The sequence below is a fragment of the Manis javanica genome, chromosome 7 (assembly GCF_040802235.1).
Source record: "Manis javanica isolate MJ-LG chromosome 7, MJ_LKY, whole genome shotgun sequence".
Taxonomy (NCBI): Eukaryota; Metazoa; Chordata; class Mammalia; order Pholidota; family Manidae; genus Manis; species Manis javanica.
The window spans coordinates 135,462,643-135,488,075 of NC_133162.1; the positions used below are offsets into that span (position 1 = coordinate 135,462,643).

Sequence of the window (25,433 nt, forward strand, 5' to 3'; positions counted from 1 at the left end):
GGCGGAGAACCATCCAGTACTCTGTGGGCTAGACCAGCATGGTGTCACAGCTGCTGAAACCTGCCAGCAGTCTGTCAGCGATCGCTCTGACTGGGCCCAGTGGGTAGGTCCTTGTTGATGACTGTGGTGTGGCTTTCCCCACAGAAAACGATCTTCAGCACTGGCACACCAGTGGCCGCAGCCACGGTAGCACCTATTTTGGCAACCAACACCATTCCTTCAGCAACCACAGCCGGTAAGTCAGCAGCCCTGCTCCTCCTGGCAGGGAAGAATGAGGCCTGCGTGGTGAGCTGCCTTTTCCTTTCCCAGCGTCGGCCAGAGAGAGGGGGCAGGCGAGGAGTCTCTCAGCTTTCCCCCAGAGCTTCTCCTGAGTGTTTGAGAATCTGTGATGTGTGTGGACAGGTCACTGTTGAAGAACTCCCTTTCTTCTCTCATTTCAGGATCTGTGTCTCACACGCAGGCACCCACGAGTACGATCGTTACCATGACGATGCCCTCACACTCATCCCATGCCCCCGCCGTGACCACCTCGAACATCCCAGTCGGTAAGTGCCGTGCAGCCTGCAGACAGAAGCTTGAAAGGAATTTTTCGCTCTGCAACCCAACCAGGTCTTCATATGAATGGCTAGCATTAATTTTTTTTATTGTTGATTTGCAAAGCAACCCTGAATTTAACTTGTAATATTATTTGCCTCACACTTGGCATTGACAGTAGGAAAAAAAAGGGTAACAGTCTTTGAGAGCTCAGAGTAAACCTTATTCAACTCTTGACTTCCTCGTTCATCAAACTCTACTTTTTTGTATCTTTTCAAGAAGTAATTTGACTGGCATAGTTAGATAAGAACAACAGGTAAAGCAAGAAAGAAGCAAAGAAGTGGAGTGAAGAGAACTTGTCACTGACAGGTGGCTGAGTCCGCACCTCCGGGCGGCCCGGAGGCTGGCAGGCGGAGAGCTGCCCTGCTCACACTGGCTGCCGCTCTGAGTGCTGCCCCGAGGCCCTGCACACCATCCTAGAATTCCTTGCAGGCTGTAACTGGAGGTACTTTGAATATAAAAAAATCGTTGGAAAGTTTCTGGCAGTGGATTGGCAGGCTTCTCTATGGACTGGATAGTGACTGTTTCAGGCTTTGCAGGCCCGGTAAGTGTGTGTTGCAGTTACTCAGCTATGGACAATATGTAAACAAATGCACACGGCTACGTTTCAGTGACATTTTTTACAGACACAGAAGTTTGAATTTCATTAATTTTCATGTGTCATGAGGTACTCTTTTGATGTTTTCCCCCCAACCATTTGAAAGCACTCTTAGCTCACAGGCCTTACTGAAAGCGGGCCTCCTGCCGATGTGGCCCACAGGTTGCCAACACCTGTTCTAGGGGCTGACATCTCACAGCTGCCAGAGCAGAGACATGGACGCAGAACGCTGCTCTCTACCCCACAAGCCACAGGTTTAGTGTCTAATGTTACTTTAGCCTGGGTTTGTAAAACCAGTGAGCACACTCCCCCACCAGTCTCCACCCCCAGAGACAAGGGATAGCTGCCGGATCTCTAACACGCTGTGCTTTTACAAGTGAGACTGCTCTTACAGGAGGACACAGTGACACATTTTAACTGTCTGAAATCTGGAGACCATAATAGCAGTGTGGCTTCCCTACCTGCTGTGACCTGGGATGGGGTGCCCCCCTCTCCCTCCCTGCTTCTTCCTTCCTTCTTGTGCATGTGAGACAGGCTACATCTCTACATCCCTCTTAAAAAACTTCGAAGATACTTTTCCAGAATAATCGTAGGACCTAAGAAACCCTACTTCTCTTTAGATAACTGGGCCATTCCTGACCTGAAATTGGTACTAAGCCCCCCGTAGGCTTTTAGCAGTGAAAACACAGCCACTGATCTTTCTCATGTCACTGCTTCCGTGGCATTGGAGAGACCAATACATACTTCTCTCATACCCCTCTGAATTAATTGCATTTCCACCAAAAGAAGTTTGTTGTGTGTGTGTGATTTGAGCACGAATGCCCTTCTGCTGAAAAGATTGTTGGTGGTTCCAAAGCCCCCCTTCTGACCACATCCTGGCTGTGCCTCACCAGGCCGCCAGTGCTCATGCTGTGCCATGAGCCACACCCATGCTCATGAGCACATGTGTAGCTACGAAGATAGCCGCCCCAGTGAGGCTGAGGCACGCTGTGGGGCTCTCTGGTCTTGCCTTAAACCCTCTCCCTGAAGAATTGCTCAGAGTTGGTTCTTGTGGGTATCACCGTCTCCCCAAGAGGCTGCACTGGAGGTGAGCTCACTGAAGGACCGGGAGATGGGTGTGTCTGCTTTGGCTGAAACTACCAGCGTTGGTCCTCACTTACTGTCGTACTGTATTCTGTATTCCAGCTCATTCATCTTGGGATTGTGCCCATTTACTAAATTCCAGATAAAGTCATTTGACAGACGTGTCCAAACACATTTAATGTCCGCCACTTACATGGTTAGTTTTGCCTAAGTTCCACGGGTTTATGGTCTACTCTTGTTTTCCTCTTTCAGAGGAAGCTAGATATTTCTTTGTTGCATCATAATAGGATCCCTATACAAAGGTACCTCATTTGAGAAAGGAAACTGGGCTCTAGGCACTGATTTTTTCTTTTAACTTTTATTTCTCTTTTTTTTTTAAATTAAGGTATCATTATTACATTCACCCTTATTATCGAGTCCCCCCCATACCCCATTGCAGTCACTGTCCATCAGTGTGGTAAGATGTCACAGAGTCCCTGTTTGTCTTAACTGAGCTACGCTGTCTTCTGCATGACCCCACACACATCATGTGCACCAATCTTGATACCCCACAGTCCCCTTCTCCCTCCCCACCCCTCCGCCTTGGTAACTACTAGTCCCTTCTTGGAGTCTGTGAGTCTGCTGCTATTTTGTTCCTTCAGTTTTAGACACTGATTTTTAAGTTGGGGTGTAGGAAATACACTAAGATCTCCTAAACAGCTTTTTCCAAGTGACACTTGCTTCCTCCAGGTGAGATTAAATACTGAGTTCAGCCATTGTTGCTAATGGAAATGTGTTGGGTCAGGGAAAAACCTGGTTAACCATAAGCATAGTTGTGTCACTAATGAATACTCATCTCCATCAGAGTACCTCATTTTCCCTGAGCTCTGGCCCACTTGTGACAGGGGTTCAGAATTATAGAAAGCAGAATCAGATGATCACAGCATTCAGAAAACAGTATCTTTGGTGATAGCATTATGGCCAATTTACAGTTTTTGCATTGTATCTCTCCTTAAGTTTTATTTATGCATTTTTAGATAACTAAGAATGTACTTTTTGTAATTAGAAAAAAAATAAAGACATAAATTTGTGGGTGTGTGAATGGTTACCAACCACTGGTTAGCTAATTTGCAGGATGAACCTATCGAAAGCATTACTTTCTTCCTTTTTTGAACACAGTGAAAAAACAAGGTTTAGTTGCTTTCCACTCAGCTCCCCCTCTTACTTAGTGATGGAAAATGTGTCATGCCAGCTTCTCTGCATTGGCCATTAAGTGCCATCATCAGAGGTTGAATTGGGCGTCCCACCTGTCATCCTACAGAAGTGCACCAGCTGTTCTCCTCAGGAAATGCCTGAGAATTGCCGTGGGTTTATGCGCTTACCTCTGTGTCCACGGCACCGCACTCCAGGCGATGTGACAGCATCCTAGTCACTCGTGTTTGTCCCTGGTGTACCTGGGGTCTCTGCAGATGGAGGCTGTCCCTGTGTGTATCTCTGATGTAGGTCTCAGCTCTTCTTTCCACATTCCCAGGCAGAGGGCTAATGGGTCTGTAAGAACAGTAAGTATGTCCCTCTTCACCTTTACCTTCTAAACAAAATTTGATTGCATATTGTGGAGAAGAGCAAAGTTTGAGCCTTAGATGAAATTGGAACCTCAGATTAAATATGAAAACTGTGGTCATTGTGATTTTGCTTTAAAGTATGCAAAAATCACAGGATATTCAAAGGACCTTAGAAATTAAGTGATTATCTAGAAAAGGCCTCATAGATGAGAAGACTGAGACCTGAAAATTAAAATGATCTAGTCATTACTAAATAGCTATATATTTCTAATTAGCCTGTGGGACCTTGAAGTAGACTCACAAGTCTGCCATTTCTGAATTCAAAATTTTGTTGATTCTTTTTTTTTTTTTTAAGTTCTCTCCTTTTAAAAAATAGGTCTCCATGAAGCCAGGTTGGGAGGAAAGGGCCTGGTTGCTGATATTTTTGCTCAAGAATTAACACTGAACTCTGCTTTGACAAATAACAGTAGGAATGTATCAGAGGATTTTGGATTGAAATAATTCAGTTGAACTTTATGTTTTCATCTTTCATGTTCTATTTTGATTAAAAGTAAAAACCCAGGCATCTTACTGCTGTTCGCCTTCTTAAGATTGTCGCTGGCCAGGAAGGTTTGGCATGCCATTAGAAGCAGCTGGGAAAAAAAAAAGCAGCTGAGCCGTAACGTAATTGGATTTCACTTTTTGTAGCTAAGGTGGTGCCTCAACAGATCACACACACTTCCCCTCGGATCCAGCCTGATTACCCTGCGGAGAGGGGTAGCCTGATCCCCATTTCAGGACACCGGGCCTCTCCAAATCCTGTGGCCATGGAAACCCGAAGTGACAATAGGTAGGGAGAATGTGCCGGTCACACTGCCCCATTTTATCATTAATTGTTTTGATTTTTCAATACAACAAAATGTCCCACAGATGTGGTATATATTGACTTACTTTCAAATTTTCCTCATTACATCAGAGAACTCATACTATTATTAGTTATGTCAGCATTAACTGCTTAGTTAAGGTGATGTTTGCCCTATTTTTTCACTGTAAAAGTGTACTTTCCTTCTTTGTAAACAACTAATTTGTCTGGAAATACTTCAAGACTGTAAATACCCTGTTCCCCAGTAAACTTTCATTCAAGAGTTTTAGCGTCTATTGATGATTCTTGGCTGAATCAGTTGCTGTTTGGAAAATAGTGACTTTTTCTAACTATGATTTCTTCCATGTTTATCATTTGACAGTCTTATGTAAAGAAATTCTGTCCGTTCCCCATTTATTTATTTTGTTGCATACTTCAATTTTTTTTAAATCAGCATGGGCTCATGGATTTGTTGTTACTCATTATTATAGTCTATTACTGTCATCTGTTTTGATGCTAAAATTGTCTCCAGGTTGGTCCTTGGGAGCCCCTACAGGCTGGTCATTCTGTTTCCGCCACATCTCAGTCATTCGGGACCCTCCTAGCTCCCACCCCCCCAACCCCCCAGCACTCCAAGCTGCTCCTGAACTTTCAGCCCTGGAATCTGCCATTTCTCCAAGGAGCCCTGGGTTTTTTCATCAATTAGAAACCCAGACCTAGGCATCAGCTCTGTTCATTGCTACTGTTATCATTACTTCTAGGCCCTTTCAGCAGGCCTGGAGGTAGGAATACATTTAAAAACTCTTCAGTACACACGGACACTTACGGTTGAACCCGTTCCCTCCGCCCTTCCACGTCTGCCTCTCCCTCCCTTCCCACGGTGCACATGAAGTAATTTCAGAATTGGATCATTTGAATCCTTGTTTGGTTACCATGGTATATAGGAATGCCTGTAGGTTTATTGTATCGATCTTGTGTCCATCATCTTGCTGAACACACCTATCAGCTTTAAAAGTGTGGAGTCTCTTGGATTTCCTATGCTGATGTTTATTTCATCTACAAATACGGACAGTATTTTGAGGGATGAGGGAGTTTTTTCAATTTCATCTTGTATACCTACATTTTTCTTGTTGGCTAGAACTTCCAATACGATGTTGAACAGAATTCTCATCTTATTCCTGACCTAAAGGGAATTCTTCATAAATTTCCTCACAGATTTTGGTGGATACTATTTTCAGTTTGAGGAACAGAGTTTCTTTCCTTTCCTGTTAGGCATTTATACCACGAATAATATTGAATGTTAGTAAATACTTTTTCTGTGTCTTTTGCAACATCTCAAATGATTGTTCCCTTTAATTCTTTAATATCTGAAACATGAATAGAAATTCTGTTATTGAATCATTCTTCTCTGGTAAACCTTATTTGATCATAATGTATTTAATTTTATATGGTACTTAATTCACTTTAATTTAGGAATTTTTTGTCAATGAGGAATCTTTTCTTATACTCTCCCTGTCCAGTTTTGGTATTGGGCTATATATTAGGCTCAAAAAATAAGTTAGAGCTCTTCATTTTCTGGTCCTTGAATCAGTTTGTGTAAGTTTGGAATTATTGCTTTTGTGTATGTTTGATAAAATTTGCTCGTAAAAGCAATCTGAGCTTAGAGTCTTTCAAGTGGAATTGAACAGGGAGGACCTGAGTTTTTTGAGTCAGTTTTGGTAATTATTATTCTATGTACATTTTTATGTTTTTTGATAGTTATTAGTACCCATTTATATTTTAAAATGTTATTGTCTCTAGGCGTGTATCCTTTGATCTAATTGTTTGGGATGCTATTTGGGAAGTGCTGGTATGACAGTTAAGAGGGTGAAGAGAATCTGGAGAGTAGGGGCGTATGCAGATACGGAAGAAAATAGACAGTCTGGCTCATATTAGCTATCTTCCATCTATAGGCCATCTGTTCCTGTTCAGTTCCAGTACTTTTTGCCAACGTACCCACCTTCTGCGTACCCACTGGCCGCACACACGTACACTCCAATCACCAGCTCTGTGTCCACCATCCGACAGTATCCAGGTATGTACCCCACTGTTAAGATGATGTAACATTTTTATTTTTGCCTGTAGAATCAATCAGTATTTCTAGTATGGATTTAATTACTCCAGCTTCTATTTTCAGATTCAGATAAACCTAAAATCTGAAGCTTTAAGGTTTCCAGTCACCATCTCCGTGATTTATAGAAAGGTTGTTTTTTTATTGGCATGGTTTTACCCCACCCCAAGGAGAAACATGTTAATTGCTGTTGCACCGTAAAGTGGTAATACCCTTAAAATGAATGAAGGTGGGCTGTGCAGGTTTCTCTTGTCCTGTGGGGTAGTTGTGTTTTCAGTCTTAGTCCAGTTATGCTCAGCACTCACCATCCTGACGTGAAAATAGTGTTTTTTCCCAATCCAGGAAAGAACAATTCTTAAACATCAAGGTTTATGTAATCTTTTCCTGTGCGACACACAGACACATTAAGAGAGCCAGGTTGTACAGGTTGTGGATGTTGCCCTTTCTCATTGAGCCCAGGACCGCGGGGGGCTGTTGAGCACTTGAAGGGGGAGACCCGCCGCAAATGAAGAACTGAACTTTCCGTTGTGATTAATTAAAATTAGGGAAATTTCAAATACATGTATTCCAAATGTCTGGTTTCATTGCACTTCACTTTGTTGCACCTCACAAACAATGGCTTTTTTTTACAAATACAAAATGTGTACAAGTCTGTTGGCACCATTTTTCCAAGCACGTTTGCTCACTCTATGTCTCTGGGCATTTTAGTAAGTCTCAAGGTACTTTAAACTTCTTTATTATATTTGTTATGGTGATCTGTAATCAGTGATTATAACTTACTGAAAGCTCAGACGATGATTAGGTATTTTTTAGTTATGGTGCGTACGTTATTTTTTACATGAAATCCTGTTGCACACTCAGCAGACAACAGTAAAGGGTAAACATAACTTCTGTGAGCACTGGGAAACCAAAGCATTCATTTGACTCACTTAACTGCAATATTGAGTCTTTAATCAAACTATCTCCCAGTCATGCTTGTGTGTTTAGAACAACAGCCATATGAAACTACTTTTTCAAAAATTGTAGATTTTATAGAATTGAACTACCAATCAAATACTTTTGATAAAAACTTAATATCTGAGTTGACATGTGCTTTAAGAGTAAAATATACCCTAAATTTTGAAGACATATTTTGGACGAAATGAAAGGTAATGTATTATTCCTCAGACACGTGACTCAGCATGACTGAAGGAAGGCCTTATTAACCAGCTTACGCTGTCCTGTTTTCAAGTGTTATGGAGTCTGTGGCTCATTGTAAACAATTCAAAGCAGATGTTTTCAAATCAAGAACAGAATAGGACAATTTATACATAATAGACTGTTATCTTGCCAAATATAAGGTTACTGTAATATATAGTTTATGGTAGGTTAGAATCTTGTTGGTCATTAGTTATTAAATATAGATGTGGATGTATTATTATTGATATATACACATAATTGATAAAGTTTTCAAGTGATTGATCCCTCACAAATTGTTCCTGAAATTTCATTTGTTTCATAGATGCTTTCCCATTTCATTCATTTGTGCATTTATTAATTCCACAAATGCTTATTGAAACCCTTCTGTACTTGTACGTAAGGTCCTGTGGTAGGGTCTGTTTTTAAAGTTGACTCCTAAACAGCTCTTACTTTCAGCAAGCTTAGAGTCTAGTATGGAGATCAGATGTGGAGAGATACTACAGGAGAAAATGTTCCCAGTCCCAAAAGTGAGGCTGGAGCAAAGCCATGCTGCGCCTGAGGTCAGGGTCTTTTCTACTTGAGAGGCCAGGAGTGATTTCCCACAGGAAGTGACTTTTGGAAGGCATCTTTCGGAATGGGTAGGGCAGAGCCATAGTGGGGCTGGAGAAAAGCACATTGTGGATAAAGTACCCTCAAAACGTGTGCTCGGACAGGGTGGTTTTGCTCTTGCCAAGAGCATAGTGTTGAGGATGCAGAGCGTGGGGTAAGACTGGGTCAAGAAGGCATGAACGGTGACGAGACTGCATGGTCTACACAGACAGATGAGCAGAAGCTGTTAGTGCACAGAAGTGACACAGGTACACTCCTCAGGAGGAGACTCACCCTGCTCCAGGGATTGGCTCTTTCTCTCATTTACAGCAAGGGAAGAAGCGCAGTAGAGCTGCGACTGTCAGTTTACATGTACTGCCTTTTCACTGTACTTTTTTCATTCTCATAATTATTTCCCCTTTTTTTAACCTATGTGGTTTATAAAACCTTTTCCATAATGTTATTTCTTCTTTTTAATTGAGATATAATTAACATAGAATATTATATTAGTTTTAGTGATTCAGTATTTTGTATATATTATGAAATGATCACAGTATGTCTGGTTAACATCTGTCACCACATATAGTTAAAAGATTTTTTCTTGTGATGAGAACTTTTAAGATCTACTCTTCTAGCAACTTTCAGATGTACAAAGCAGTGTTTTTTACTATATTCCCCATGCCGTACAATACATTCCCATGACTTAATTTATTTTATACCAGGAAGTTTGTACCTTTTGACCCCCTTCACCCACTTTACCCACCTCCCTCATCTCTGGCAACCACCATCTATTCTCTGTATCTATAAACTCAGTGTGTTTTTACTTATCTTTAGAGTCTATGTATAAGTGATATCATATAGTATTTGTCTTTCTCTGTGTGACTTATTCCACTTAACATAATGCCCTCTTGGTTCATCCGTGTTGTAAACGGCAAGATGTCATTCTTTTTTATGACTGAGCAGTATTCCGTTACATATATGTACCACATCTCTATCCATTCATCTGTGGACACTTAAATTGTTTACATAGCTTGGCCGTTATAAATAATGCTGCTATGAACATAATGGGTGCATGTATCTTTTTCTGCGTTGTTTTGATGGCTGAAATGAGAAGTCTTCTGTGTTTTCTTTCCACAAATAATGAGAAATCCCTTATTTTTTGCTGTTCCTAGGAATGCTTTTATTTTCAGTTTTATTGTTGTTGAGTTTGTTTTTGATACACACAGTAGACAACATGTTTGCCTTAAAGATAAAAGGAAACTTGCTTGTTCTTTCTTTTCAGTGAATATATGGGATTTTAAGTAATTAAGTACTGTATTTCAGAATTGCCTGTCATAGTGGTTTTAACAATTAAAGCAAAGATTCTTGACCATGGAGCCATGTGTGTGTCTCAGAAGTTTTATACTATTTAGCACAGTTTCCTGGTTTATTGTATTTAGTAAATGACTGCTTTTTTCTGGTTTTAATGCTTTTCTAGCAATCTGCAGAAAGATCATATCAAATGGGTGGGAAGTGAGGAGAAAAAACTCTGGTGTATACAATTTTGTGTAGCACCTTTTTTTTTAACTGACTGTTTAGAACCTTGTACATTGGAAAAATTTTTTGCATTTTATTGTTTTTGTGGACTGTGTCTAATCAGAACTGAGACTCTTATAGTCATTTTTTGCATCATTTTTAGTTTCAGCTCAAGCTCCAAACTCTGCCATCACAGCTCAGACTGGTGTTGGGGTGGCATCTACAGTCCACCTGAACCCCATGCAGCTGATGACAGTAGATGCCTCTCATGCTCGACACATCCAGGGGATCCAGCCAGCACCCATCAGCACACAGGGGATCCAGCCAGCCCCCATTGGGACCCCAGGAATACAGCCAGCACCGATCGGCACACAGGGAATTCACTCAGCAACCCCAATCAGCACACAGGGACTTCAGCCTGCCCCAGTGGGTACTCAGCAGCCTCAGCCGGAAGGAAAGACGTCAGGTAATCTTGATTTTTTGCGTGGGAGTTGGTGTGGAGGAAGACACACTGGGTTTGCCCCTGGTTCTGCCACTTGCTGGCTTCGTGGTCTCGGGTAATTTTTCTGGACTTCAGTTTATATTTGTAACATGAGTTGCTTAGAAGCTGCCCGTTGGGGTCCTTACAGGCATTAGTGATCACATGTATGAATAGCCTGATGCACATCTCTGTGCGGTCAGAAGCCTTCTGTGATGGGCACATGGTTAAGGGAGCAGATTCACCTTACAGCGAGTTGTTCTCACTCCCTGTGAGAGTGGGCTCGCAGCTGTGTGAAAGCTTTAAAATTAAGGCAGACTGGACTGTGGATGTCATTGTTAGGGATTGAGAGATGGTGGCTTTACAGAAGCTGTAGAGCATTTCTTAAAGCATACTATGAACCTTATTATATCTCATTTGTTAGTAATGATGATTACAGAACTGAGAAAAATGGTTATTGACCGTGTATCAGTAGCCTTAGTAGCCTCTCCCTCTTTGCCATCTGCCTCTAGGCGGACAGACGCTGTGCTCCCGCCCATTACCTTCTTGCACCACATAGGCACAGCAAGAATACTCTGATTCTGGTGGGCTGATGGTTCTTGCTGTCTCATGTGACGTTGGAGTAACGTTCCTTTCTCCCGCCTCGTTGTTCTATCCCCCCTTCCCATCCTCCAGCAGTGGTGTTGGCAGACGGCGCCACCATTGTGGCCAACCCCATTAACAGTCCGTTCAGTGCCGCTCCGGCAGCAACCACCGTGGTGCAGACCCACAGCCAGAGCGCGAGCGCCAACGCGCCAGCCCCGGGCTCGTCCCCCCGTCCGAGCATCCTCCGGAAGAAACCCACCACAGATGGGTGAGTGGGCCCAGCAGTGCCAGGTGGCACCTCTGTTCTGGATCTGATTGGTGTAAACCCAGCCACTGCTGGTGCAAACTCTCTAATTTCTCATCTTCTGGGGCACTTTAAATATCCTCCAGAGTATCTTGATTGCAGGGTGCTGGGTAGAGCCTTGCCAAGTGCAGACCACAGAATGGTGGGAATCCGTTGAGTCAGTGGCATGTCTGTGTGTAAGCATCTGTTGCACACTGGGAGTTCTCTCCAGTCCTAGGAATTTAATCCTAGAACCCCTAAAGTGCTTGTACGGAACTCCTCAGGCTTATCTAGGTAGGCACATAAACACATACTGTATATTTTTTCCTTATCATCCAGCATGAATTGTTCGGGACAAGCAATTTGCTACACGTATTAAGGGACCTATCTAGTAGCAAATAGTGTCTGTGTTGCCATGTAAGCTCTGAGGTGGAGGGTCATAGGCAGGAAAGTATGTGCTATGCTATGAAACATAAAAGTTTAGGAGGTGGGGAGATGAGCAGTCACATTTTAAAGAGCAGAGTTTCTGTGGTTCCACTGAACTGATAAGCATCAACATCAGAAGATTGAAGCACAGCAAGAATGTAAATTGCTGGGTCCACGCAGTATTTTCAGATGTGCAGATCTTTGCCCAGCATGTCTTTTAAAGGTAAGTCAGTGAATGGCAAAGCAGCTTTATTAATGAAAGCACAAGGCAAAGCTTGTTGTTAAGATGGCACATTGCACATGCAATTTTAAATGTCCTTTCCTCTCAAAACCATACGGAACTTGTCATAAAGATGCTTTTTAAAAAGACTTTAAGCATACATCTTACTACACTGATGGACAGTGACTTCAGTGGGGTATGGAGGGGACTTGATAATATGGGTAAATGTAGTAACCACAATGCTTTTCATGTGAGACCTTCATAAAAGTGTATATCAGTGATACCTTAATAAAAAAGAAAAGTCTTTAAGCACACAAGATGGGGAGAATAGAAGCTACAACAGCAGTAAAACTTTAAAGCTGGAAAGCAGATAGGCAGGGGTCACTCGCTTAACTGTGAGAGAGCTGAATGTCAGGTCTGCAGAGGAGAACAGAGACCCAGCCTTGTTTAAATTGCTGAATCTTCAAAAGGACCAGCAACATTAAGAGCCAGGGGTAAAAGAAGGCTGGGCTGGAATTTGGAAAATGGGTAGAGTCCTGCATCCCCTTCCTTACCTGCACTGAGGAGTGCATGCCACTCCCCACCCCAGCAGGCACACTGGGGGTAGCCAGTACCCAGGGGTCAGGGGTACACTCTTCATGGGCCACTGGGATCAGGTGGCACAATGAAGACCACGCATGTTCCACCAGAAACAGGTGGTGACTGGGCATGTGAGGAGTGCTGAGACCTGCAGCCCATTCTCCCTTGTAGAACCCTGGCAGTCGGACTGCACTCTGGAGACAGACTCTCCTTTCCTTCTGGGGTCCATGCCGCCCAGGGGGAAGATTCACTGATACTGACACGAGGGGTTCCTGAGCACAGGGATCAGATCGCCCTACAGTGAACCTCGAGGTCGACAAGCCCTTCCACGTGCTCAGGGCTTCCACCTGCCTCTCAGGGCCCCGCTCCTACTCATGAGCACACAACCGAGGATAAGCAGACGTCTAACAATGCGAGATGGAAAACACAGGACACATCCTGAGGAAAAGCAGCTTGGAAGATCCGAAGCTAGGCAGGGAGAATACAACTACAACCAAACACAAAACCAGTGAACAAAGGCAAAAACTCCGAATACTCTTGTCCAAGGGCAAAAGAAAAAAATTGCGCCCAGTGAACAGGGAGGCAGTGCTGTCCGGAGGCGGCATCGGAGAACTAGAGTGTGTCCTGCAGCTAGAGACGTGATGGTAGGGATCCAAGACTTCATGCTGAGTCGGAAGATCAAGTTGAGGGAATCTCTAAAGTAGAGCAAAGAGACAAAAAGAAAGTAGAGAAAAGACAAAATGAAAGAACCAATTCAGGAGATCCACCCTCCAAGTAATGGGGTTCGGCAAGAGACGCCAGAGGAGAGGAGGAGGAGCACTTAGACATGGCTCATGGGAGACCCCCAAGGGGGCGGCATGGGTTTCCTGATCTCAAGAACCAGGAAGTGCTCAGCAAGCGAATGGTTTATTGCACCCACAGGGCACAAATAAACCAACACAACAGTGGAGACAGAAAGATGCACCCCTTCTCCCACACCTCGCACCCCGCAGGACCTTCTGCCACGCCCTCTGCAGGCCACCATCAAATTCCCGCGTCTTTCATCACTCCAAGCACAGCTTTTTAACTGGAGCTTAGCTCTTCCCAAGAGCTTAGGAAGCTCTAAGCTCTTGCTTAGAGTCCCCATTCCCCTGCCCTCTCTCAGTGGTGACTGTCTCCTCCCCATCCTTCCTGTCTTTGGGGTCAGTGTCCTCTTTGGGCCTCACTGACACTTCAGAAGCATTGGATAAAATTTGCAGCTGAGAAAGGAGTTTCACAGACCCACATTATCCCAGACACACTGAAGTTTCCCAATAACTAAACTCAGTATCAGTTTTTAAGTGCAAATTATTTAAATGAAATATTGCTAACAATTTTGCTCCTCTCTTGCACCGTCACCTTTCAAGTGCTTAGCAGCCCTATATGACTGGTGGTTACCGTGTGGACAGGGCAGCTTTAGAGGCATGAGCAGACTCCAGTTTAATTTGAAGCTATGTTTGTATGCCCATTGGAAGGTACATAACAGCTGCCTGTCATTCTGTCTTTAATGCAAACAAAAATGGTTCCCTAGCTTTCTAGCCGCTTGCTTGAATGCTTCCACTCCTGCCGCCCACCCTCCGCAGTGCACACACCAACAATCAATCCCCAGCCCTCCTCAGCACAGAAGCTCAGGAAGGAAGAGGCCTGGACCTCTTTTTCTTCACTCCAGTGTCCCCCAGCCTACCTTCCCTCTTCCCACCTCCCTGGTGCAGTCCTCAAACCCAGCGACCCGCCCCTGGGAGCCTTCAGTCTGCTGACCCTACCACCTTCTCACGTTCTTCACTGCCTTCCCTAGCCTCTTTCTCTGTCCTCCCTGATTCAGCTCTTGTGGCCTGTTGCAGTCATTTCCTGGTATACAACCTTGATTTCCTTCCCCCCTCTTCACTTTGTCAAAACCAGAGTTGAGTCAACTTTCTGCCTAATTTGTGCAGTGGATTGGGGCAGGGAAACAGCCGGGTACTCTCCTAGAGAAACGTTTTCATCTGCTCTTCTCCTGTGTTCACTGTTAGCTTACAAACTGGCAGCCTACTTTTTTGACAAAATGGGAAGTTAGCAAAAGAGAAGCTCCACAAACACTGCCCATCTCATCTCCCTGCCAGCCACATGTGCCCTGTGTGCTGCCTTCCCATCTGTTAGGATGAAGTCGGCGTTCTCTCGAAGCCCCTGGCTTCAGCCCTTCCCGCCTGCCCAGCTCTTCTCCCTCTTTCCTACTTCATCAGTTTTCCCTGCTAGTGCATCATTCACATTAAAAAAAAATCCTTCTGTTGACCACTTTGCTCCATTATCTACCCCATTTGTTGCTCCTGTTTTCAAAGAAAATAAAGGAGTTGTCTTCCTGGCCATTTCCAGTTCCTCCAATCTCTCAGCAGTTCCACCAAAGTGCAGAAGCTGCACGGATAATGTGTGAACGTAACGAGTTAGCACGAAGCGAGCTCAATATATAGCCACTGTGTGGGTCAGGAAACAAAACTGTACCAGCACTTCTCCCACAGTCACTAACCAGTTTTTCTTTTGACCATGTGTGCTTGTGTGAGTCTGTCTTCTTCCCTTGGTTTTGTGTTCATCCATGTTATTGTCAGTGATGGTCATTTTTCGTTGCTATAGAGAGAGTGCCATAGTGTAACTACCATAATTTATCTGTGGACATTGGGGTGGTTACCAATTTGGGGCCATGTTTTCCTAAACACTGTGTGCGTGACCTTTGCATACGTGAAACCATTTCTCTTGTACTCAGAAGGGGTTGCTGGGGTGGGGGCTCTGCTTAGGTCCAGATCTAGTAGGTGGACTGCAGTCCTGCAGGTGCTTCCCCCACCTTACACCCACCGGTGGGGACCACTGCGGTCACCCTCGCCAACCCTCTTCTCAAGTTTGGATTTATGGTGTTTTATCCCATTTAGGTTCTTTGTTTTGATTTTTTGGTGTGGATAACAGAGTTGGTCTTTTTCCTTTATTTCTTCTTTTGATGGAAAAGTTTAAACAATAAAATTTTGAACATACGAATGCATCCCCATCATCCAACATCAGTTATCAGCTTACTAGCTCATGGTCAGTTCTGCTTTATCTGTGTCCCTGCCCACCCCCTCTACTGCAGTATTTTGAAGCAAATTCCAGACTGCATGTCATTTCATTTATATATGTTTCAGCATGTGTCTATCTCTAGTAAGAGATACTTACTAAAAAATATGTAATAACCCCTTAATGTCATCAAATATCTAGTCTTGTGGTTCAAATGTGGAAAGTTTTTGTTTTATTTTATATTACTCATTTGAATCAACACTTTGATAAGATGACCACATTATGATTAGTTACATCTCTTAAGATTCTTCTAATATATAGGTTTCCTCTCTTTTTTTTTTTCTCACAGCTTATTTGTTGAAACGTGTTTTTTAATCTCCATCCCTTTCTCTCCTTGGATATTGTCAATTATACAAATACAAAAAAAATTAATACAAAGCATCCCCATTGTATTTCTCTCCTTGGACTTTGTATTTTGTATAAAACAAAGCAACCCCACTGTATTAGTTTCCTAGGGCTGCTATAACATCACAAATTTGGTGGCTTAAGACAACAGGAATTCATTCTCACAGTTCTGATGGCTAGAAGTCTTTAACTAAGGTGTTGGCAGTGTCTGGATTAAGTCTGAATGCCCTTAGGGTGAATCCATGCCATGGCTCTCTCCTAGCTTCTAGTGGCTGATAGCAATATTTTGCATTACTCATGGAAACATCACTCAAATCTGTGCTTCCGTGTCACACAGCCTCCCCTCTGTGTCTGTGTGTCTCAAATCTCCCTCTTCTTTCTCTTAGAAGGATACCAGTTACTGGATTTAGGGCCTTCCCTAAATCTAGAATGATTTTAAGAACATTATCTCATTACATTCTCAACGGCCCTATTTTTTTTTTTTTTTTTTTTTTTTTTGAGAGGGCATCTCTCATATTTATTGATCAAATGGTTGTTAACAACAATAAAATTCAGTATAGGGGGGTCAATGCTCAATGTACAATCATTAATCCATCTCAAGCCTAATTCTCGTCAGTCTCCAATCTTCTGAAGCATAACGAACAAGTTCTTACATGGTGAACGAATTCTTACAGAGTGAATAAATTCTTACATGGTGAACAGTACAAGGGCAGTCATCACAGAAACTTTCGGTTTTGATCATGCAATATGACCTATAAACCATCAGGTCAAATATGAATATTCATTTGATTTTTGTACTTGATTTATATGTTGATCCCACATTTCTCCTATTATTATTATTATTTTTATTTTTAATAAAATGCTGAAGTGGTAGGTAGATGCAAGATAAAGGTAGAAAACATAGTTTAGTGCTGTAAGAAGGCAAATGTAGATGATCAGATGATCAGGTGTGTGCCTATGGACTAAGTATTAATCCAGGCTAGACAAGGGCAGCAAAACATCCACGGATGCAGAAGATTTCTCTCAAAGCAGGGGGGGTGAGGTTCTGAGCCTCACCTCTGTTGATCCCCAAATTCTCACCTGATGGCCCCCCTGCGACTGTGCCTGTCTTAGGTTGTTCCTCCCTTGAGGAATCTTACCCGTCTCTGGCTAACCAGTCATCTTCCGGGTCAACGGCCCTATTTTTTTTGTATTCACAGGTACCAGGCTATGGCTACATAGGCTGCATCATGAACACAGTTCACAAGCACCTATGTGCTTGGCTATGGCTGCATCATGAACACAGTTCAGTCCACCACCCCTGCAGGGTTGTCTGCTTGTCTTTCTCTCCTGCGTATTTTCTCTAATGTTGTTACATAAATATAGAAGCTCAATTAGGGTTTTGTGTTTTTTGGGCAAGATTACTTCATAAGTTGGTGGTTTAGTCTTTTACCAAGAGAGGTGGTGTTGTCTGGTGGCCACCCTTTCTGAGATGTTAGCAGCTTTGATGGTCTGCATCTGGACCCTGATTACTAGGCATTGCACAGTGGTATGTTCTGGTTCTAGCTGGTTTCTTTCCAACCCACTTCTGTCCAGCATTTGCTCCCACCACTCTGGCAAACGAAAGCTGTCATACTTGCTCATGACTGCTTCGCTGCTGAACCCAGGGGTTAATTCCTAGTCTGAGTGCACGTGGCCTCTGCTGCATGGCATACCTGATCGCTGACCACCTTGATCAACTTTTTCTTGCCTTCTAGGAACTTGCTCAGGTCAAAATAACTACATAAACCTAATAATGATCATAAGCACTTAATACGCAGTTACATTTTAATATTAAGGAGAAAGGAGATATGGCATGTTAGAAGCAGCAGCTAGAAGAGTCACAGTAATTGATTCCAGGAGAAAGATAGGCAGGAGGCAAGGAGGGCTGAGGAGGGGACTCCTGTATTTTGTTAAAAAGCTTTTTAGTACTATTTGGCTTTTTAGGTAATGTGCCTCTATTACTTTGATAAAACTGAGAAATTCATTAAAATACCTAGCCAACATAGTGCCTTTAGTTTGCCATAAGTATGCATAGCGAATGTGTACTTCTTATCCTGGAATGCCCTCTGACTCGTTTTCTGGGTCTGTCTCATATTGCAGAATGGCAGTTCGGAAAACCCTCATTCCCCCTCAGCCTCCTGAAGTGGCTGGTCCTCGAGTGGAGAGCTCTCTGCGGAGTACATCTGGGTCACCCAGGCCTGCAGGGTGAGCGGGTGAACGTTGTCACTCTTGCTTCCAGCTGCGTAGAATTGGGAGGAGGAAGTCTAAAGCATGTGACAAACTTTACATAATTTGCCTGTGTGCATCTTTTCATATCAACGTTCTAGCTGTGTGACCTGGATACAGTTGTCAACCTCTCTGATCCTCACTTATGAAATGGATATACTTATAACATCTCCCTCATAGGAATTTTGTGTATTTAATTGAGAGAAATTTAAAGCACTTAGAACAGAGCCTGCCGCATAGTGAAAATACAAAGTAAAAATCATTCATTGTCCTGTTCTCTACCCACCTTGCCATCCCACTCCCCAGAATAATATTGATAGGTAACAACTTTGTTAAATATCTTTTTCTACATTCACATGTAGATACATTGATAGATTATTAGAAACAGGATCTTGCTGATTAGATTGTTCTTTCTTGCATTTTTTCCCTATATCACTAATTGCTTACCATGTTAATATATTCAAGTCTACTTCCTAAAACTTCATTCAAGAAAAAAATTATGAATGCCTCATACGTGTGCCAGGTATGGTCTTTGAATCTGGGAATATAGGAGTGACTAGAACAGTGTCCATTTTCCTTAAGCTTACATTGTAATGAGTGTAGAGAAGTAATGAATACATGAGGAAAAGAAAGCCTGGGTCAAGGTGATGGGAGGAAGAGGCCAGGACTTTCTCAAGGCTTCCCTGGGCAGCAGCTGAATTGCTGAGGGATGAAGCTGTGCTCGGGGGTCAGGCTGGGTCGGCAGAGGAGGGGCGGGGCCCTAGGCTTTGGTGTAGGAGCACGCCAGGCATCCTGCTGGGCGAGTGCAAGAGTATAAAAAAAACTGTGCAGGCTGAAACTGAAAAGGGATCGTAGTGGGGGAAATTCGGATCATCTGTGATCTTTAAAAACATTTGGGAAAATATAGAAAGCTGTCCTACCAGCGGTTATATAGGGAAATGAAAAAAATAGTACAACTAATATTTACCTAGTACACTGGGATTTAAACATTCAAAGCATTGAGAATCAGAGCGTTTTATTTCTTTCCAAAAACTAAGTGAGAGCAGTTGAAACAGTGATTGCCTTCTTCTCGTTGTAAGACCTGTGACGCAGAGCAGGTCCTGTGCCCGGGGGAGGGGGCACTCCTCCCAAGTTTGGATCCGCTCCAGACATTTATATCCTTTGTCTTCTCAGTGTTGTAAATTATCTGTAAGAGTTCCTTTGATGTGAAATTTTTGGCCAGCATCCCTTCCAAGGACATTTCATCCTTTTCATCAAAACATCCTTGCCTTTACTGTCCTTAGGATCTGGGTGCACGTTTCACCATAGTGCCTTTTCTGTGCCAGCAGCTTCACCAGCTAACTTTTCATCAAGTTCATGCTGACTTTTAAAACAAGCCAGCCCTATTGCCAGTAAAAGGGCTTTTTTAAAAAAATTATCCTTGTAATTGCCATTTTCTTTCAATGGGGCAACTAACTTTAACAGTTTGGCCTGAATGATTAGGATTTTTTTTAAACAGTCTTCAATCCAAAGTAGAAGTAAATAGTCCATTTCACCAGAGTGGCTTTCTGTGCCAACTAGTTCCAACTAAGAGGTGACACGGAGCGACTTTGCCATCTTTTTCATACTCACTGGACTTTCTCAGTAGGGCCCACACCATCTTCGAACAAGCTTCGGCCTCATCCTGCCTTTTCTTTGCTATTGCCATTTCAGATCTTATGATCACTTCCAACTTTACTTCCAGAATTATCTTGTTTTTCTGCATTTTCATCTTTGTTGGCCAGCTCTCTTTTTGATCATCCATTTTTGAAAAATTTCACCTGGGTTTATCACTGGAAACAAGAAACAGCAGCAACTACATGCTTTGCTGCTTGCATAAAATGGTAGCAGATGCACAGTGACCAGTCACTGACATGCTCAAGAAGAGGTGATGTGATTTGTCATGGACCACGATGCGGGTCTGTTAGTTACATGGTGCTTGTGGACTGAAGAGCTAGCAGCAAAGTTTGCACTTTACATGATTACTCACAGTTAATATACTGTAGTAACTGAAATTTGAACAATGTTGGTGAGGAACTGCTGTAATAGAGTTGCACACACATACGTGAAGTTCACGTATCAGTATTGTGCATAGTGAAAACTGCCTGTTTATTAGGCATTCACAAGGAGTAGAAGGGAAACCAGCCTAGAACAAATTGGGAGTTATACAAGGTGGTATAAAGACCAGATTTTATAGGGTTTTGGGGGCCATTCAAAACCTTCTGGATTTTGGTCTGGGTGAAATGGAGAGCCATCAGAGGGCGAAGGCATAAGAGTGACATGATTTCACTTATTTTTTAAAGGACTACTCTGTGCTGCCTCCTGTGCTGAGAATAAACGGCAAGGAGACCAGTGTGGAAGCAGTGAGACCAAGTGAGAGAGAGAATCGTAGACCATCTTAATGGCTCGGGCCCGCGTGGAGGTCATACACGTCTCGGGAAGAGTTGAGACTGGATTTTTCTGATGAAGTGGAGAGAAAGGGGGGAATTGAGGGTAGCCGTGAGGTTTGCCTGAGCAACGACCGATAAGGAATTAACCTTCTAAAAGGAGCCTGTTAACCCCTAAAATGAAGGGGAAAGATGAATGGTTTGGTTTTGAACATTCTGCTTGAGGTATCCAAGTGGTTAGATACACTGAGTGGAGACATCAGGTGCATTGTTGGGTATAAAATTCTAAAGTTGATACAATTCCAGAACTGAAGATAGATTAAGGTGATCAGGATTTGGGAATTACAGACACATATGGATTCTTAAACACCATGGGAGTGGCAGAGATCCCACTGACAGTCTAGATACGAGAAATACATGGAACTTGACCTAGGACATACCGTCTTTAGAAGTTGGGGAAGTGAAAAGCCAGGAAAGGAGGCTGTATTCTCATACGGTGGATGCATAACTTTGATTTCTTCACTGAGATTTTTCTGTTTCCTCATTTGTTCAAGTGAATTTGAAATTGCTTATTGAAGCATTTTTATGATAGCTGCATTAAAGTCCTCATCAGGTATTTCCTACATCATTGCTCTCTGATTCAAGTTGTGATTTTCCTGGCTCTTGATTAACAAGTGGTTTTCTGCTTGGTCCTGGACATTTCAGGTCTTAGGAAACTGGAATTTATTATAGCTCCTGATTTAGCAGTCCTCTCCAACCATCCCAGCTGGGGAAGGAAAATGTTGTGTATTTCTGCCAGGTAGTGATTGATGTGCAGAGTCCTGCTGGGCCTCTTGACACCAGTAGTGGGGTGGGGGAGAGAGAATTGAGGCACCTCATTGCAGCCTAGCAAGTGTGGAAATCTAGGTTCACCACAGCCTTTGCCAGAGGGAATGGGGATGGGACCACAGTTATTTCCATGACATTTCACTGGAGCCAAACAATTACTGTCTAAAAGTTTTCCATCTTGCAAATCTGCTTCTTGCTTGATTCTTTGAGCAGACTTGACTTGAGACTTCTTTTTTCTGTGTCCTTTGACATTTCTGGTTTTCCAGGTCTCCAGCAGCCAATCTGGGACGCATGAGTCCAAAAGGAACTCACCGAGGTCGTTCCTCGGGTCCGAAGGCCCTAGCTGGTCTGTCTTCACCGTTCAGCAGAGTTTTCGCGTGTTTCACGTATAACACCCAGGTTTTTAGCCGTGTTTATCAGGAAGAGTAGGAAATAGTATGGCTTTGTCATCTTCCCACTAATGGAGGCCCTGCCTGCACTCTTGAATCATACGGTGGCTGGGAGAATTTTAAGCTGGAAGTCTCTTCTTGGTGGTATCTTTGACTTTATCCTACAGCATTCTCTTTTTTTCTAAGTTCTTCAGATGAAAATCTATAAATGTAGAGGAAAATAGAAAAAATAATATTCAACTAGATTTAACTTAATGTTTTGCCATGTAATGCTTTTTGGGTACAGTTAAATTACAGAATTTTACTTTTAAATACTTCCTTTTGACAATTATGTGGCTAGCTGTGAGTTGCTTGTTTTTACCTATGTGGACTTCATTGAACTTTTGGATGTGTAGATTGATGTTTTTTCATCAAGTTTTTGGAGTTGTTGGCCATAGTTCTAAAGATATTCTTCCTGCCCCTCTCTCCTTTCCTTCTAGGACTCTCACTACACACATTGGTTGCTCACTGCTGTCCCAGACTTTCTGAGGCCTTATTTTTCCTCCCATATTTTTTTCAGTTTCTCAGACTGGATAATCTCAATTGACATATCTTCAAGATTATTGTTTTTTCTTATATCTGCTGAAATAAGCTTCTCAGTCCCTCTACTAATTTTCTTCCCATCAGCTTTTTATCCTTACCACCTCCAGAATTTTTTTTTTAATAATTTCTTTCTCATTGTTATAATACTGTTGATTTGACTACAGACATTTTTAGAATGTCATCAGTTTTTATCTATATTTTTTTTCCGTTAGGGTATATTACTATGACATTTTACCACATGAACAGATTTACATAACCATTGTCATGACAGAATATGAAAATGTTTCATCACCACAAAGATGTTCCCTCCACCCCAATGCCATGCCACTTAGCTGTCCTCCATCACTATAATTTTGTCATTTTCAGTTTTATATAAGTGGAATTTCATAACTATTGCGTATATATATATTTCAGATACAATAACCTAAGGATACTCATTAGTGCTTTTGAGAGCCATACAAGTTGTAGCAAGTAACAATAATTTGTTGGGGCATGTGGTGCATCATTCGTACCAGAATTTGTTTATCCATTTGCTTATTGAAGTACATTGAGGTCGTTTTCTGGTTTGGAGCTATTGCAAATAAGGCTGCTGTGAACAGTGAGGCACAGCTTTCTTGGTAGACACATTTTCATTTCTCTAGGATAAAAATCCCAAGACTTTTTTTTTTTGTCATTAATCTACGATTACATGAAGAACATTATGTTTACTAGGGTCCCCCCTTCACCAAGTCCCCCCCAGAAACCCCATTACAGTCACTGTCCATCAGTGTAGTAAGATGCTGTAGAATCACTACTTGTCTTCTCTGTGTTGCACAGCCCTCCCCGTGCCCACCACGCACTATACATGCTAATCATAATGCCCCCTTTCTTTTTCCCCGCCCTTATCCCTCCCATTCTCCCCAGTCCCTTTCCCTTTGGTGACTGTCGGTCCATTCTTGGGTTCTGTGATTCTGCTGCTGTTTTGTCCCTTCAGTCTTTCTTTGTTCCTATAACTCCACATATGAGTGAAATCATTTGGTGTTTGTCTTTCTCCGCCTGGCTTATTTATATCCTCTAGCTCCATCCATGTTGTTGCAAATGGTAGGATTTGTTTTCTTCTTATGGCTGAATACTATTCCATTGTCTATATGTATCACATCTTCTTTATCCATTCATCTACTGATGGACACTTAGGTTGCTTCCATTTCTCGGCTATTGTAAATAGTGGCTTTTGGATGTAGAGTTCTATAGATGTCTATTAGGTCCATCTGTTCTAGTGTGTTGTTCAGTGCCTCTGTGCCCTTACTTATTTTCTGTCCAGTGGATCTATCCTTTGGAGTGAGTGGCGTGTTGAAGTCTTCTAAAATGAATGCATTGCATTCTCTTTCCTCATTTAGTTCTGTTAGTATTTGTTTCACATATGCTGGTGCTCCTGTGTTGGGTGCATATATATTTATAATGGTTATATCCTCTTGTTGGACTGAGCCCTTTATCATCATGTAATGTCCTTCTTTATCTTTTGTTACTTTCTTTGTTTTGAGGTCTATTTTGTCTGATACTACTGCAACACCTGCTTTTTTCTCCCTGTTATTTGCATGAAATATCTTTTTCCATCCCTTGGCTTTTAGTCTGTTCATGTCTTTGGGTTTGAGGTGAGTCTCTTGTAAGCAGCATATAGATGGGTCTTGCTTTTTTATCCATTCTATTACTCTGTGTCTTTTGATTGGTGCATTCAGTCCATTTACGTTTAGGGTAATTATTGAAAGATATGTACTTATTGCCATTACAGGCTTTAGATTCGTGGTTACCAAAGTTTCAAGGTTATCTACTTTAGTATCTTACTGTCTAACTTAACTCACTTATTGAGCTATTTTAAACACTGATGATTCTTTATTTTTCTCCCTTCTTATTCCTCACCCTCCATTCTTTATATGTTGGTTGTTTTATTCTGTGTTCTTTTGTGTTTCCTTTAACTGCTTTTGTGGGTAGTTGATTTTATATTTTGCCTTTAGTTAGTATTTGGTTGGTCTGTTTTTTTGCTGTGATTTTATTTTCTCTGCTGACATCTGTTTAGCCTTAGAAGTACTCCCATCTAGAGCAGTCCCCCTAAAATACCCTGTAGAGGTGGTTTGTGGGAGGCAGATTCCCTCAACTTTTGCTTGTCTGGGAATTGTTTAATCCCTCCTTCTTATTTAAATGATAATTGTGCTGGATACAGTATTCTTGGTTCAAGGCCCATCTCTCTCATTGCATTAAATATATCATGCCATTCTCTTCTGGCCTGTACAGTTTCTGTTGAGAAGTGTGATGATAGCCTGATGGGTTTTCCTTTGTAGGTGACCTTTTTCCTCTCTCTGGCTGCCTTTAAAACTCTGTCCTTGTCCTTGATCTTTGTCATTTTAATTATTATGTGTCTTGGTGTTGTCCTCCTTGGGTCCCTTCTGTTGGGAGTTGTGTGTGCTTCCGTGGTCTGATCAATTATTTTCTCCCCCAGTTTGGGGAAGTTTTCAGCAATTATTTCTTCAAATACACTTTTTATTCCTTTTTCTCTCTCTTCTTCTTCTGGTACCCCTATAATGTGGATATTGTTCCTTTATGATTGGTCACACAGTTCTCTTAATATTGTTTCATTCCTGGAGATCCTTTTATCTCTCTCTGAGTCAGCTTCTATGCATTCCTGTTCTCTGGTTTCTATTCCATCAGTGGCCTCTTGCATCTTATCCATTCTGCTTATAAATCCTTCCAGAGATTGTTTCATTTCTGTAGTCTCCTTCTGGACTTCATCCCTTAGCTCTTGCATATTTCTCTGCAGCTCCATCAGCATGGTTATGAGCTTTATTTTCAATTCTTTTTCAGGGAGATTGGTTAGGTCTATCTCCTTCTCAGGATTTGCCTCTATGATCTTGGTCTGTATCAATTTCTTCTGCCTTTTCATGGCGATAGAG

The 25,433-nt window shown here is 42.3% G+C and overlaps 1 protein-coding gene across 13 annotated transcripts in view; it reads left to right on the forward strand.

Annotated features, from left to right (window-relative positions):
• SAP130 (Sin3A associated protein 130) overlaps window positions 1-25,433 on the forward strand; it is a 73,718-nt gene that overhangs the window by 22,620 nt on the left and 25,665 nt on the right. For 9 of the 13 annotated variants that reach the window (XR_012133446.1, XM_073241619.1, XM_073241621.1 and 6 more), the window contains 7 exons: window positions 145-235; window positions 441-545; window positions 4,504-4,645; window positions 6,610-6,731; window positions 10,213-10,515; window positions 11,203-11,380; window positions 18,180-18,284. Coding sequence is in view for 12 of the 13 variants with exons in the window: in XM_073241619.1 (XP_073097720.1) it covers window positions 145-235; window positions 441-545; window positions 4,504-4,645; window positions 6,610-6,731; window positions 10,213-10,515; window positions 11,203-11,380; window positions 18,180-18,284 (1,046 nt within the window). In the remaining variant the exon portion in view is untranslated. The remainder of the gene's footprint in view (window positions 1-144; window positions 236-440; window positions 546-4,503; window positions 4,646-6,609; window positions 6,732-10,212; window positions 10,516-11,202; window positions 11,381-18,179; window positions 18,285-25,433) is intronic. The other 4 variants (XM_036996059.2, XM_036996054.2, XM_073241620.1 and 1 more) reach the window with 3 other exon arrangements.